We start from the raw sequence: 15,235 nt of genomic DNA, 5'->3' as shown, positions 1-15,235 counted from the left end.
TTTTTAGAGTTGCATGGTACTATGCCATCGTATTTAGGGAGCTTGATTTGTTTACTATTGGTGTAATGAAACAAAATCATTTGTTGAAATTGGTATTTGTACTCTGTTCCTTTCACATGACATGACCAAAACTTTGATGAGAGTCATGAGTTATTCCCAACCAAATGTCTATTAATACTTCTGACTGTGAGAAGAAAGTTAGGGTGAAGTGGCTTGCCCAAGGACACAGCTCACAGCCACCAACTGGACCTGAGCCCCTGACCCTCCGATAATGAACCCTAACCAAACGACTACTCACCAGGCTTTCCTCAATTTTGGTTAGACCATGACCCCTCCCAAAGGATCACCTACATGTAAATATTTTTGGACCAGAGCATGGCTCATTTATTCTCCTGGGTGGAAAAGGGCAAGTTGGGGTAATGTGGTTTGTCAAGGGACACAGAACATGGCCACTGGCTAGCAGCTACATGTAGACTCCAATCCATGTCCCTCAGACAGCCAACCCTTACATGTACCCGTCCCAAAGCCTTGGCTCCCATCACTATTGTTGGAGCACAGAGAACGGATCATTTATTCTCCTGGGTGGAAAAGGCCAACTTGGGATAACGTGGCTTGCCAAGGGACACAGAACATGGCCACTGGCCAGCCACTAGACTCAAACCCATGACCCTCAGTCAGACAACCAACCCTGACCAGTCCAAAAGGGCTCCCCTCAATACTGTTGAACCACAGGGCATAGCTCATTCCTTCTCCTGGGTGGAATAAGGCATGTTGGGGTAAAGGGACTTGCCAAGGGACACAGAACATGGCCACTGGCCAGCAGCTAGACTCCAACCCATCACCCTAAAATAACTAGCCCTGGCCAGTCCCAAAGGCTCCCCTCAATATTGCTGGACCACAGAGCACTCTCATTTATTCTTCTGGGTGGAAAAGGGCAAGTTGGGGTAACGTGGATTGCCTAAGGCCACTGACCATGACCCAAACAATAAATTATTGTCCAATAAAATGAAGTACCCATCATGCCGCCACTAGGGTTCTCAATTGAGCTCTATGGTCCTAGACACTCCCTGTTGACTCCGGCTTGCTAATCTAGACAGATGGACCTGCCCTGGCTCATTTGTTTTCTCCAAGAAGGGTGATCCTCTATGGCATTTTCGGAGGAGCCAGGGTAAGGGGGCCAGACTTTGGCTGGCATGCGGTAACGAGGCCGACAGGAGCCAAGTTCAGTGTTTATGCCCCAGAAAGTTTACAAACCAATCTCAAGGGATTTGTAAACAACGGGAAGAAACAAACTAATTCCAAGGGCAATTGATTCAAGAGAAGGGAACAAATATTTCTTTCCTCCTTCAGGCAATAAAAAAATCCCCATCGAGACTTTAGAAATCAGAAATACCGCGAAATAAATGTTGAGCCAGACTTTGTTCGGGATTGGTCCTGCTAGGGTTGTTGCCAAGGTGTGCTTGACAAATAGTGTAGGTCACATATGAAACAATGTATGACTACGAATGTATTATTATTAACCCTAACCCTTCTCAATCCTCAAAAATCCTCCTGGCGGTTTTGGAGGATTTTGGAGGATTGCGGATGAATGCAATCTACAATTTTGGAGGATTGAGGCTGAATGGTGTTTGAAGAGGAGGCTTTTGGAGGATTGAGACTGAATGCATTTTGAGAGGCAGGGCTGTTGGAGGATTTTGAAGGATTGAGGATGAATGCAATCTTTTTGGAGGATTAAGGCTGAATGGTGTTTGAAGAGGAGGCTTTTGGAGGATTGAGGCTGAATGCATTTGAGAGGCAGGGCCATTGGAGGATTTTGAAGGATTGAGGATGGTTCCTAGCAAAGCGGGCCTCAGGAGTTAGTTAATGCTAAACTCAATAACTGGGAAGACTGTTTACATACACGTATGTACATGTATGAAGGTTTAGGCAAATTCTGCATTTTCATCGGAATGTGCGCTAGTCTTAGCCAGACTAAGTTTGTCGCGTGAGCACTTTGGTGCACAGGCGGCAAAGTACATGCGACATTTGTACCTTTAGGCTTTTCATCATACTGTCTCGTTCATACGTATGGAAATCAACACTAGCCCAACATAAATGTAGGTGGGACTAGGTTTGCTCAAACACTGATTGGCAAGACATACTTTTATTCACGTACATGTACATGTACACGACACTGGTTTTTACATCACTAAATGGGTCGGCAGTGGATTTTGCATGATCTACCTGGATAGAGCCTATTCCCCCTGGTCCCGACCAGGGTTGGATTTTACCCATGGATGTGCATACATTTCTGGAATCATCAGCAGCTTGGAAGTTGGAAGTCCCCCCATCCGTGTTGACTGTCCCCCCACCCCCACCCCCAACCAAATACATGAAGTAAATCGAAGTTAGTGTGAAATGGGTACCCAGAATCTTGAGTTCTAGAGATTTGGGATAAGTGTGAAAGTCACAGTTGAGGGAGTGGGTGTACCGTACTTGTACTTGTACACAGGAATTCACAATAGAGAGTTCGCCTTTGTGAAAGTCCTGTCTGGCATTTGTGTGCTATCAATGGCTGTCAATCCTGGCCAGGCTTAGCACCTCACCAGCGCTGCATAAGACATGAGACACCTGTTACTCCCAGTCTAAACACTGAAGTTTACATTCATGTTCACAGGAGGGGCTGTTGTGGTACTTATGCAGGCCGGCACATACCACAAGATTTATGGCTCAAGGCATTTGCTTTTTATGTTCCGCTGGGTATTCTAGGGCAAGTTCTGGGACACATCCTAATATAAAAGAGGCATGAGTAACATAAATCATTCATTTGAACAGATAAGAGAAATTCACAACTATACTTTCTCTTCCATTCATTCTTCCGCTGTATGAAAAACATTGGAGTAAAAACAGGATTCGGACCTCAACTTCCCGAACAGTACCAGCACTCTATTAAGAAATTGAACTGTCAAACCCTTATACTGTCAGTATAATGTTTAATGAGGAACAATTAACTCAACTGAGAATTGGTCTTGATCCAAATCTCCTGAAATACAAATCTCAGACAACCACTGCAGAGGTGCCAGACTCTCTCCCAGTGAGGATTGCCATGGTAAGCTTCTGAAACCATAATATTTACGGAGCCTTGCGTGTGTAGGTCAGGGAAAATGGGCTAGGTTGGGGATCCGATAAATCTCTATTTTATTTCCGTCCGTCTTTACGTCTGTCCACCTTGCCGGGCTGTGAAAAATCTGAATTTACGATTCCCTTTTGGAAACAAATTTAAACAAGCAAAAGGTTTCATTCATTTTGGCTCAAAATATAAATTACTGTCATTGAAAAAATCCACACCACAAAACTCATCTCCTGACCCCCCCCCCCTCCCCAAGTTCAAATACAACTGGCTTTGCAAAACGGCCCTCGACACAGAAACATTCCATTTTCAAAACTTCATAAACCCACACAAATACTGTTTTTCTGTGGCAAAAGTTTACACTGCAGAAAAAAAATGCTACCACCAACTGCGCTCCCCTTAGCCAACCCATCTGCATTTCCCATGAAGAGGTCGCGAACCATGTCCTCACTTCCTCAACCAAAACCCTCGCCGACCGAAAAAACTCTCCCCGCCAACACCCTAGTGTCATCTTTTTTTACCACTTGGGTAGGAAGTGAAGCTAATGTAGCTCCCTAATTCCATCCCTGGTGGAAAACCACTTAAATTTATGTGGTATTATTATTAAGGGGCGCTGGAAAAGAGTCCGTTAGGTGTGACGGGGAACTTTTTTAGATCCGTGTTTGCGTGCACTTGGGAATGGTGAAACCTAAAGTAATATCCGGATTTCCTCTTTTATTTTCGACAAGGATTAATTACGGTGAATTTTTCTGCTCTCATTTTTTTTCCACCAGGGGCAGGTTCTGGGTGAAATCAACAAAACAGAGGAGGTCTTTCACTTTCTTGGTTGGGGATTTTTGGGGGGAATTTTCATGAATGTTCCTGACGGAAGTAATTTTCATGAATGTTCCTGACGGAAGTACAGAAACAACTTTATGATTCTGATATGGGTTTATGGGAGTGTTTTAGTCGAGTACATCACACACAGGAGTAGCAGTCATGCTGTGAGATCACTGTACACAGAGTGATGAAGCTGCCAAAATCACTTTATTGACCTCTCAATATGGCCGCCACAATGTTGGATATAGGGCATGTGTGGTCTAGCGGGAAAGCACAGGGCTCGTGATTGTGGGATTGTGGGTTCGAGCCCCGCCGTGGCCATGCGTGTTGTGCCCTTGAGTAAGGTGCTTTACCTCAATTGCTCCTCTCAACCTGTGTTAAATGGGTACCGGCATTATTCAATGCTGGGAAGGTAACAGACTCGCTGTGGAGGAGGTGTGGCGATCCACCCACAACAGCAGCATTATATCGAGTCTGGCCCAATCCCTCAGAAAGAGAGATGGGCACTCCGTTCCTGTGAACACAAGTTCGTCCCCTTTGCTTTTAATGTTGGTTGATAAAACATACGCAAAATTTGATGCACAGATAATTTCTATACGATTAGGCTTCCCAAGATGGCGCCCAAGTGGCTTCAGTCTGTGACCTTGATGCACTTATCAGTTAGTACATTAGGAATCTGTGGTACCCATACCTTTTCTCTATCATCAGCTACATCGCAGACCAGGTCGTCTGTGTCCAATATGGCCTCCTCCCCTTCGCTCTTCAAGCTTCGTATTCGGACCCAGTAATCATCAGTCTGGAAACGTAACAAGGAGAAAAATAAACAGTCAATCAAAGGGCAAGTTCGCGCAAGGACTATACTTAACCATTGGTCGACTAACGCTTGCCCGAACTCTGTCTAGTCGACGATGGTTAACTACGCTAGTCGACTATTTGGAACCAACCTACTGGGGTTGGTTGCTTCGCTGGTAACCATAGCCGCGCGCGTTCATAACGTACAGCAGGGAGCCAGGATCCAGACGTTTTGCAATGACATTTTGACCAGCGTTCGACTAGAGACGTTCGCACTTTGCTATTAGTGCGCAGGCGTAAGGTACGTCACAAATCAACCACTAGTCGACTAATGGTCCTTGCCCGAACTTGGCCAAAAGTTTAATTGACAAGTTAACTTTCATGAATGCTGCGTTAGAAAATTTAGTTAATACAAGCAACACGTAGCAATGCAGGACCATAACTGCCCCCAATTTAATAAACAACAAAAGTTTGGCACATAATACTTGTAAACCGTAATGACAAATGAAAGACTGACATGTCGCTTTTGTGAATAAAGCAAACTTTTGGGCATTAATAGTTTTCACCTGATAATAATTTGGACAGTTTGAAAAGTACAAGTGCACTCAATACCGGTATCATACACAACAAGTAGTGTCATCATTCACATTTCAGAACATAGGCCAGGTCCCAATTACCCGGCTATGGTGATGTCGATATGTGGGAAGCGGCTTCGGCTGCTTTCCATAGACACATGTGTAATTGCGAGCCATAGCCGTATACATGTAACTAAGACATAGCCGTTCTGAACAGTCAACCAATTTGATACGTTCATGGGTATCTGAGCCATAGCCGTATACATGTACATGTATTGTAACTCAGACATAGCCGTTCTGAACACAGTCAACCAATTCGATATGTTCATGGGTATCTGAGGCAGAGAGAAAAAAACCTCAAAACAACGCTGGCGAAAAGTCTGTCAAATAAACAAATCGGAAGGAAGATTGATTCGCTGTCCGTATGACTTTTCTGAGCCTAGACATTGAGGCCTTATCCTGGTCGCAACTCCAAAACCTGACCACCTCTTCCATTCTCATCTAAGCTTTCCTGTCATCCTGTTTAAACCACATGGGTACATTTATCATTCCACGGATGTGCAATAGATATAGATCCATCTTTTCTTTTTTCTGGGATTTGTAGGAGAGAGTGAACCATTACAGGCAGTTGGCAATGCAAGGTGTGATGTAATTTATTGGAAGGTCAGCCCAACGCAGGGAGTAAAATATGGGGCACTGTTAAAAGCATTCCGAGGTGTCTACTAATCATGATGTACATTTGAGGCCTTCGTAATAGTACATTAACCTTAACAGAACTCAACCCATCAAACCCAACGGCATGTTTTGTTGGAATCTGTCAGGATGAGTACAGTTCCCCTATAAACTGACAGTCTTTTACATTGGCTTGGCCCACCTCCGGAATCAAAGTCAGAAATATGTGTGTTGGAATTTGCCAGGATGGGTATGGTTCCTAGTAAATCATGCTAGGGAGTTAGGGTTAACATCTCCATGTGGTACATGTACGTGTACTATACTAATGAGCCACATGTGTTGTCCTTTGTACTACCACAACATACAAGTTGTGGTATTTTCGTAAGTCACTGCAGTTTCATGGAATCACCCACACTGCTCGTAAACAGAAAGTACGGTAGTTTATTTTTGTTTCCAAACTTGTGTTGTTGATACTCTGATAATGAAGGCAGGGAATGGAAAGTGACCACAATCTGTACGTACCGGGTACTGGTAAGCTAAACATGCCCACCCAATGAATAACCTTGAAGAAATTAAAACAGCTAAGTAAAAAGAAAGTTTTGGCAATTTCAAATGTAACCTCCATTGTAAGCTTGGATGTTCCTGTACTTCATAACTTTTCCGAATGGTTTCTGAACAAGCACCAAACAAGTCCCCTCTGTAAATCACAACACAAAAATAGAAACTCTAAAATTGGTCAATCCTATTTCACCAGCAACTCAAAAAAATTCTTTCAAGCTTTGTTTTGGGCCCACTCATTCCTGGATGCCTTCACTATTCTCAAACTAAAGAACAAATCTCAACTGCACTAGTACAACAGAATAATGCATACCAAAGGTGTACGGACATTAGGCCTATATTAGTCTATTCCTTTCTCCGTGGTATATAAGTACAATATACACATTCTTTGGGCAGTAATGAAAACAAGCACCAACAAACAGTAGTCAGCACACACCAAAACTCCTTTCTATTTTGTCCAACCCAACTAAAAGTAAAACAACCACTACTTTCAGTTTTACATGCACCGTATGGACAAGCACGTATAGTTCATTTGCACCACATAGTGAAAACTGAAAGTGTAGAGTACATTACACTTGTACCAGACTACACATACATGTATCTGAATACCTCACAGTGGCTCAACATTTCACGTCGCCATGGCAACCGCTGTAAAAAAAAAAATCCCTGTCTTGAGACACAATTACCTCTGAGCAGAGAGAATGCTTGATGGGACCCCCTGAACCTGAAGCAAGGTGCCCCACAGGATAAACAAACAGAGCCCGCAACACCTACACCAGAGGGGCCCACCCTGGCACACTGCTTGATGCTTTCCAGATACTACTGGCAGGTAGAAAATATGACTGAGCGAAACCAAACACACATGGCCGTGATGTCATCCAGCGAGAATGAAAGAAATAGTGACAGTGGTTTTGCGGTTCACAAAACAAGGCAATATGCACGCATGTTTGCGGCATTTTGAAGCGGTTTTGTGTAATCAAATAAGGATGCTAGTCAAATTTTGTACTTTCAGTGTATTCTAATTGTATGAATTGGCGAAATCATCTGACCTCTTGCATCATAGCACAACAGCTCCATAGCAATGTTCATGTATACATTTTACAAAAATGTACATGTACATGTATGTATTTATAATGTAGTTCATTTTGCTGTCGAGCTTTTTCGCGCCAACTTGTTTTTTTACTCTGTTCCAAGGTTGTGAATTTATTTCACAAAATCAATCTTGACAACCTGATGAAAATGATATTTCCATTTTGGAACTTTTCATTCCCAAGTCCCAACTGCTACATGTGGCAATATTTCAGAGATGATCTATGAATTTCCTCTTTTCATGAATAAGGTTGATTTTTTTTCTCCTTTTGATTTTGTTTTTTTTTGGGGGGGGGGGCTTTCCCAAAGTACATGTATTTACATGTAAGATACCGGTAGTCAAATTTCAGTTTCGTAGTGTATTACTCATGAGTGCTTGTGTTTTCAGGACTCTCAATACAAAAAAAACCTTCACACAAGAGAACAAAAAACCACAATACACATAACTGTAAAATGTGGTCTTGTATAAAACAGAAATTCATTGTGTCTGAATCACTTGATTTGACAGTTTCAATAGCCAGTTTCAGTTTCTGTGTTGTCATTATTACAATTCTTTCGGATAAAAATATTTGACTTGTTTCGCCTCAGGGGAAATAAACAGACACACAGTCCAAACATTGTTTGTGTGAACTGTAAATAATTGTTTTCGACTTTTTATTTTAAAGGGAATGTACATGTACATCATTGGCTTTTGCTGTAATTTTCAGAAATGAACTATTTGAGGGGTTAGTATAATAGATCAAATATTTTTTACACTGACATGTTTGAAGTTTTGTGTTCGAAAATGGAAAAACAAAAAACAAAACAAAAACATTTTCAAGTAGTCTAATTCCCTGACTCCACTAAAGCTGAAATGGATCAATTTATAGTTGCCGGAAAATTGTAAGGTAAGGGAACCAGTCTAGCTGGCCTGCAGCCGTTCATGAACATGTAACCAATAGCAACCAAAATTTGGACTGAAAAAAAGGTAAATTTGGAGCAGTAGTTGAAAAATAGTTGGGTTTTTCCAACGGCCGACCACCATTGGAAATGTATACAAAAAAAACATTTCCTTGAAAACGACTTCACACCAGGTGCCATTATTTTACAGGATGCTTTAGACTGTCATTTACATGTATTTCGTAAAAACTTGGTAGTTTTATTTTTCGATGTTTGCAAATGTTGTATATTCCCTTTAAATAATTCAAAACACTTTGAGCTGGATTTTCTTCTTCTTTTTATTCATATAATTTACATGTACATATGTACACAGTCAATTGATTTTGACCCAAATTGATTCTTTTAAGGTGCATCTTGAACTATGCGAGAAGTTCCACAACAAATTTCTAGACACATTGTTGGGGTTGCAATGCATTTGGTAAATGTTTTGAAATTTAACCGTCAACTTTAAACATCAAAATGTTCGTGAAGTAATATTGCATGTTATTTGAAACACAACTTTTGGAGGTACTAACACAACTTTGATTTTGAGACAACATATTTGTACGTACCGGTATGATAGAATGACGGATCACCTCTATTTGAACAGGGAAAAAATGAAATCGGAATGTCGGAAAGTGATAAACATTGCTCCGATTACAACAGAGACAAACAACATTTTTTGATAAGGAAGACAGATCGCTTGCAGGGGTCTGAAGATTGTTGAAATGTCAAACGCATTCATCCGACGTTTTCACTTCAGGTTTATGACGCGGCTGATAAAATACCACAGCTCATGTGAAGTACCAAACATGGGTAACACCTGTTGTCTGAATGTTTCAAAAGTCAAAGCACCGATTTTGTAACATCTAAGAACATTTTGGTCAAGAGCATTTTTGACTTGATTTTTCGAGTGGTTGTCCCAATAACCCATTTCTTGGGAGGATGTCAAAGCAAGAGTTGTTCCGTCTCAAACCTCAATTCCAATGGGTACGAGATCTTGCTGCGCCATGTTGTTTCCCATCATGCCTTGCGCGATCTCAGCCCCTGGATTTGTCTAATTTAAATGTGTCAAAATATGGCACATTATAATTAGGCTTTAGTTTATCCGTTTTACGTGCCGACGCCATCTTTAAAATGTTGAAAGTTGTGATTTTGATGAATCAATCCTTTCAAACATAAGGTTTGGACATTGCGTTAGTTAGCAAAGATTTGTATTAAATGTACATACCCCTTTCGTCCCTTTACAACCGAAGATACAGGGTTTTTTAAAGCGAAAAACGAGGCTGCCATAATCCATATCGTACAGGCATCGCGAGTTTTGAATAACAAACAATTTCGTACATGTATGACGTGACATGCAAAGCATCTGTAAATCCAGGTTTACATGTACCGGTACCTTGTAATGGGTATGACTTCATGAACCATTTGATGTTTGCATACATACCGGTACATGAGGGTAGTTTTTGCATAGAAACTTATACAGAGAAAATTAATTAACCGTGACTCCATCAGATTGTTGTTGCCACTTTTAGAAACCACAACAGCTTAATAATTACCCCTTATCCTCCTCAAAAATCCTCCTGGCGGTTTTGGAAAATTTGGAGGATTGAGGCTGAATGGCAAAAAAGGTGTCAGTTAATTTTGCAGGATGCATTGTGTCAGGTTCATAGGTTGTACCCAGCATTGTTTATGTTCAGTCATGCATAATTGAGCCCTACATTATGCTCGATATCTTTCGCACTGCTTCTGAATGTCATCGGCACTGCCTCAACCCATTAACAGTGATTGTTGGAGGATTTTGAAGGATTGAGGCAATGGTCACCCCTCTCATGAGCAAATTCAAATTCAAGAAATAACAGATGATTTTGGAGGATTGAGGATGTTTCCTATCCCAAAGGGCCTTGGGGGTTAGGGTTAAGCCTGCAGAAAGCAGCAAAATCAAACAACTAAGAACAAAAAGACTTTTGTTCAAAGCTCAGATGAGTAAAAAATATAACAAATATTACCACAACTTACCCAAAATTACACGATAAAGCAAAGTATGCATGTTACCCTGACAACTTCAAATTTGAATGCTCAAGACTAATAAAGTTGTTTTCACACTAAACAAATCTCGGGGTTGACGCAGGGTTGAAAACATGCATCGTTTCACACTTGAAGAATTTCAACCCTGCGTCAACCCCGAGGTTGATTTCGCCCCGGGTTGAACTCAACCCTGCTCCAGACCAGGGTTGAGATTTTAAACCCGGGTTGAAACTCTCGCCAGGGTTCAAAACAGTAGTAACTGAGCATGATAAGCTTGGTTTGCATGAAACAAGTGTGAAACGATGCGGGGTTGAACGCAGGGTTGAACAATCAAAAACTCAAACCCGGGGCGGCACTGGGTTCGCCCAGGGTTGAGTTCAACCCGGGTTGAGAGGCTCTAGTGTGAAATGGGCTTAAAATACCCAACAGCCACAAGACCTTTGGACACATGACATTATGCCTACAAAGTTTTCCTATTGGACTACAATTTGGGGTGTCACCCATAACCAAACAAAAATCTGCAGAGTGTTCACAACGCTAGGGGGTCCTTCGCCTTGCATGACATAACACAATCCAATGAAATGGAAATCATTGAACCAGATTAACATGGAAAGACACATGAATGTAGTGAGGAGTTGAGAACATATGTTACCAATTTCAAAAAAATGCTGTCCTGGTGCATATCTGGGTATGTGTACCTCTGGGTACTGTTAATCTGCAGTGATATTTTACCTGTTGGGGACCATTCTCTTTCTCCGCCCCCCCCCCCAATTTTTTTTTAAAGATGCAGTTCAATGTCTAAATTTAGGTAGTAGAAATCCAACGGGATACAGTTGTTTCCGCCGAGCTGAGTGATGTTCTCACAGTGTTTAACTAGGCAGAAATGTAAGCAGGAGGCTGCAGCGCAGGTTTTGAGTTAGCTCCTGAATTTTTTTTCCCCCAATTTCTCAGCGAGAACTGAGTTAAACTCGGACTCGATCCTTCAGACTAGGACTCGGAATTGAACCCAACCTGCATGACTTAAGACAAAACAAAAAATGTCCACAAAACTCGGTTTTAAACAAAACAGATTCTTTGAAGATGATGCCTTAAAGGGACACTGGGTCCTGGAACAGCCCAATTGGGCTACAAAACGCGCTTTGAACGAGATGATGTTAATCGGAAATAACATTTAAAAGTAGGATATAAACATCCACACAACTATCCTTTCAAAACTGGGCGTTTTTGTGTTATTCCTGTGTAATGCGTGCAAGAACGAATTTTAGGGTCCACTTTTGCGACCCCATAAATTCGAGCTGTTTGGATGCTAGTTGTGATTTCATTCATAAAGTGTTCGCCCTTTGCGGATGTTGAAGAAACCACTTTTTTTGCATTGGTGATTGGTCACCGCTGTTCCCGAGACACACAATGTGTATATCGTACACTGAGAACGACACGAAAAACTTATTCGTACTCTGTCGTGTCCGATGTAAACAAGCGGGTTTTTTTAATCTTTTCTCGGGAACGGTAAGACATTAGGTTGGTTTCCTTTCAAAAAGATGTTTGAAATAGGCTAAGTAAACAATCCAAAACATGAAATTTTCAGGAATTTCAGGACCTAGTGCCCCTTTAAAACGCAGAGAAAATTCCACTCAGCAAACTACACACACCATACATGTAGCTATCGATAGCAGCTACTGTAGATTTTACACATGTACAGCTTTTAGAATACCAGACAGACATCAGTTGCACTATGGTTGCACCATAGACAAACACAGTGACATGTCTGTACCATGGCTGATCTACACTAACACCACAAAGTCTGGTGATCCCTTAGCAGGCATTCATAATGGAATGTCCGCACTCTGGGGCACCGCATTACAGGCTGCTACAACCCATCAATACGCTGACCTTCAAGACACAAGAAAAAAGAAACAGGAAAAATCTCAACCGCCTTTCTCAAAACCTCTTTCAGAACGACAATATGACAATAAACAAAACCTACCTTCAATAAAAGTCACAGCGCAGGGTACACCGAGACACAATGCCTGTATGCCGAACCGCACTCCTCAAACAAAAAAGTAACGTGTGAACTGCGACATCGACACAACACCTCACCAACTCCGAAGGCCTTTCCCCTGAAAACTGAACCGCAACTGTAAATTCGGCTCTCAATATAACGCATCCCCTCCGAGCATTCCAATGGGGGTCACGTCACGAGGCCATGTCACTTACATCTAACCGCAAAACAATTGGCTTCCCACAAAAAATATATATCAAAACACATGTTTGGAGTGGCAATATAGTAATAACTAAAATTCCCCATAGTCTGCTGAATGCTGTATGTAGTGTAGGATTCCGTAGTGCAGTATTTAGGATCCCTAGGGGAGAATGCTGACCACATGTAAAATACGAGCGTCTATAAATAAAATAGTGAGGTAAAGCGCAAGGGAAATGTTCTTTGAATATCTGAGGAGTGTTTGGATTAGAAAATGAATGCATAATTAGGCAAGATCCACAAAAACAATTTTGAATTCCACCAAAAAAAAACCCAAGAAAACAATTTTTGATTTCCTGACAACAGATTATTACATACTTTCATTTGAAAAATGTGAGGTACATGTACATCGAACTTTTGTGCAATACATGTATGCAAACTGAATGACAGGGACAGAATTTCCGAATTAGTTGAGCAAGAAAAACGAAAATGGTACAAAATGGAAACTCCATAACCAAAACATGCGGATCATTTGCAACAAACATAAATGTACGGTACGTACATGTACATAAAACTACTCTTGGAACAAAGCCCAAAGAGCCCTTAAAAATGTATTGAGTGGCGTCAGCAAGCAAAGGGCGGGGGAGTACCCACGGCCCATGACATCACGGGTCAGCTAACATAAACAATAGACCCACCAACATTCATGTTGGGAAAATGAGATATGTTGTCTAAGTACATGTATGTTGTCTGTGAAATTGAACTGATCAACTACATATGGTGCATTGTCGCTATAATAGAAACGTTTCGAAACAGAATCCACAAAAATCCACCACTGATACCCAAAAAAACCACAAGTTTTGAGGGCATCAAATTTCATGCAAAATTATAGTGTCTGTCCTTGTTTTATTTTTACCAGGCAATCTGACCAAATCCAAGAAAACCTTCAGACAGATTATAAAAGATATGGGATGGTTATGGGATGGTTATGGGATGGCATAAATTGTGATTGCATTTAGTTGAGCAAAAATGTAGCAACTTTTTTTACCTTGTTGAGTTACCGGTCAAACTATTTGAAAGAGTTTTTACTCAAGTTTGGTGTGTCCTAATGCCAAGGAAAAAAGAAAAGGTGATGAGGTATTCCGCCTCTTCCTAAATTAATGCCCTCGCAAAGCGATTCATTGCTCCCAATTTCACGCTCTCCGTGCCAACAGCCGAATTTACAACTCTTTCTCCGTCTGTAACTGAGTAAATTTGTTACAATCCTGCACGACGAGAGTGCGTGACCGGGCTCTCAGGTTCTGCTGTTTTGGTTTTTCACTGGCCCACGAAATAACCGCAAGCGAACTGCAAATGAAAAACTGGAATGCACTGCACGCATGTCATGCTTGCTATGTAAATGTAGGTCATTTCAAGCCAGGTTCACCAACAGCTAAATTTTCAACAATGTATTTTTTTTAAGGGCACAAAGCCTGGTGCATCTGAGGTCAATTTATACAATGTATTAATTTTTTTATAAAACACAGAACAATGGCACTTACGGTAAGTCCAATCATCACAGAAATTGACAGGCAAGTAATAAAACTAATGGAACTAATTTTGATGAGGTTTTATTAGCCGTTTTATTAGCAAAAATGATTATTATGACATTGGACAAAGCTGGAAAGTGGGGGGGAAAGGCAGAAAGAAGGGGTCATGCATTGCTTTATACGCAGTAGGATGGGAGGAGACGCACACCCGCAAACGATGTTGAAAAATATTCCATACATGTATCTACGAAAACAACAGACGCGCTCCACTGTCGAATGATGCATAAAAGTAACAGTTTCTCATAAAGTTAACGCAGTGTTAAAGACTTTTTATTAATGAATTACTGTTTAATAAAGAGAGACTTTTAACAAACAACTTTGAATTAGCAAAGAACAAAGCATACGCTACTTGACAATGCAAAAATATCCTAAAAAAGAGCTCTACCGGTACGGTACCAACCGGTCGAAAAATGTGTTTTCGAAAAAAAAGGATCAAATGCGATTATCTCGGGATGATTACTTTGAAGGGTAGAGGTTTTTGTCACTTCGTGAAAACACCGCCGAACTGTATCCCAAAAAGGAAAATCGTAAGATATGAGAAAATGCAGATGCAATACCAAAACAGGCATAAATTCTCCAAAACAAGTTGCAAAATGCCCCAAATCATACGATACGAAATGATGATTCCCAATTTCCAATCTCTGCAGATTTTTGGCAGGATTTTCAAGGACTACATGTATAATGTTTACAAGTTGGTATGGAGTCCCAAAGATGCACCATCCCACACACGAGACTAATTTGTATACAAACTGTCACAGCTTTATTTATAAATGAGAACCAGGCCAGGCTCCTCGCCAGTCCGATTGTTTACTGCCCTCCCTGATGTTTATGGGCAGCTTTGGGCCATAAAAAACAAGTCATTTGGCCACACCACAAATAAGCAGAGGCA

General features: G+C 41.2%; 1 protein-coding gene across 1 annotated transcript in view; it reads right to left on the bottom strand.

Annotated features, from left to right (window-relative positions):
• The window catches only part of LOC119719682 (partitioning defective 3 homolog), a 70,460-nt gene extending 60,916 nt beyond the window's left edge, over window positions 1–9,544 (bottom strand). The window contains exons 1-2 of the mRNA XM_038189177.1: window positions 9,509–9,544; window positions 4,620–4,724 (exon numbers count right to left, since the gene is read on the bottom strand). Coding sequence (XP_038045105.1) covers window positions 4,620–4,724; window positions 9,509–9,544 — 141 coding nt within the window. The remainder of the gene's footprint in view (window positions 1–4,619; window positions 4,725–9,508) is intronic.
• Between the last annotated feature and the right edge of the window lie 5,691 nt (window positions 9,545–15,235).

This window comes from Patiria miniata, unplaced genomic scaffold (genome assembly GCF_015706575.1).
Source record: "Patiria miniata isolate m_02_andy unplaced genomic scaffold, ASM1570657v1 HiC_scaffold_8, whole genome shotgun sequence".
Classification (NCBI taxonomy): domain Eukaryota; kingdom Metazoa; phylum Echinodermata; class Asteroidea; order Valvatida; family Asterinidae; genus Patiria; species Patiria miniata.
This window is presented reverse-complemented; position numbering and strand designations above follow the sequence as displayed.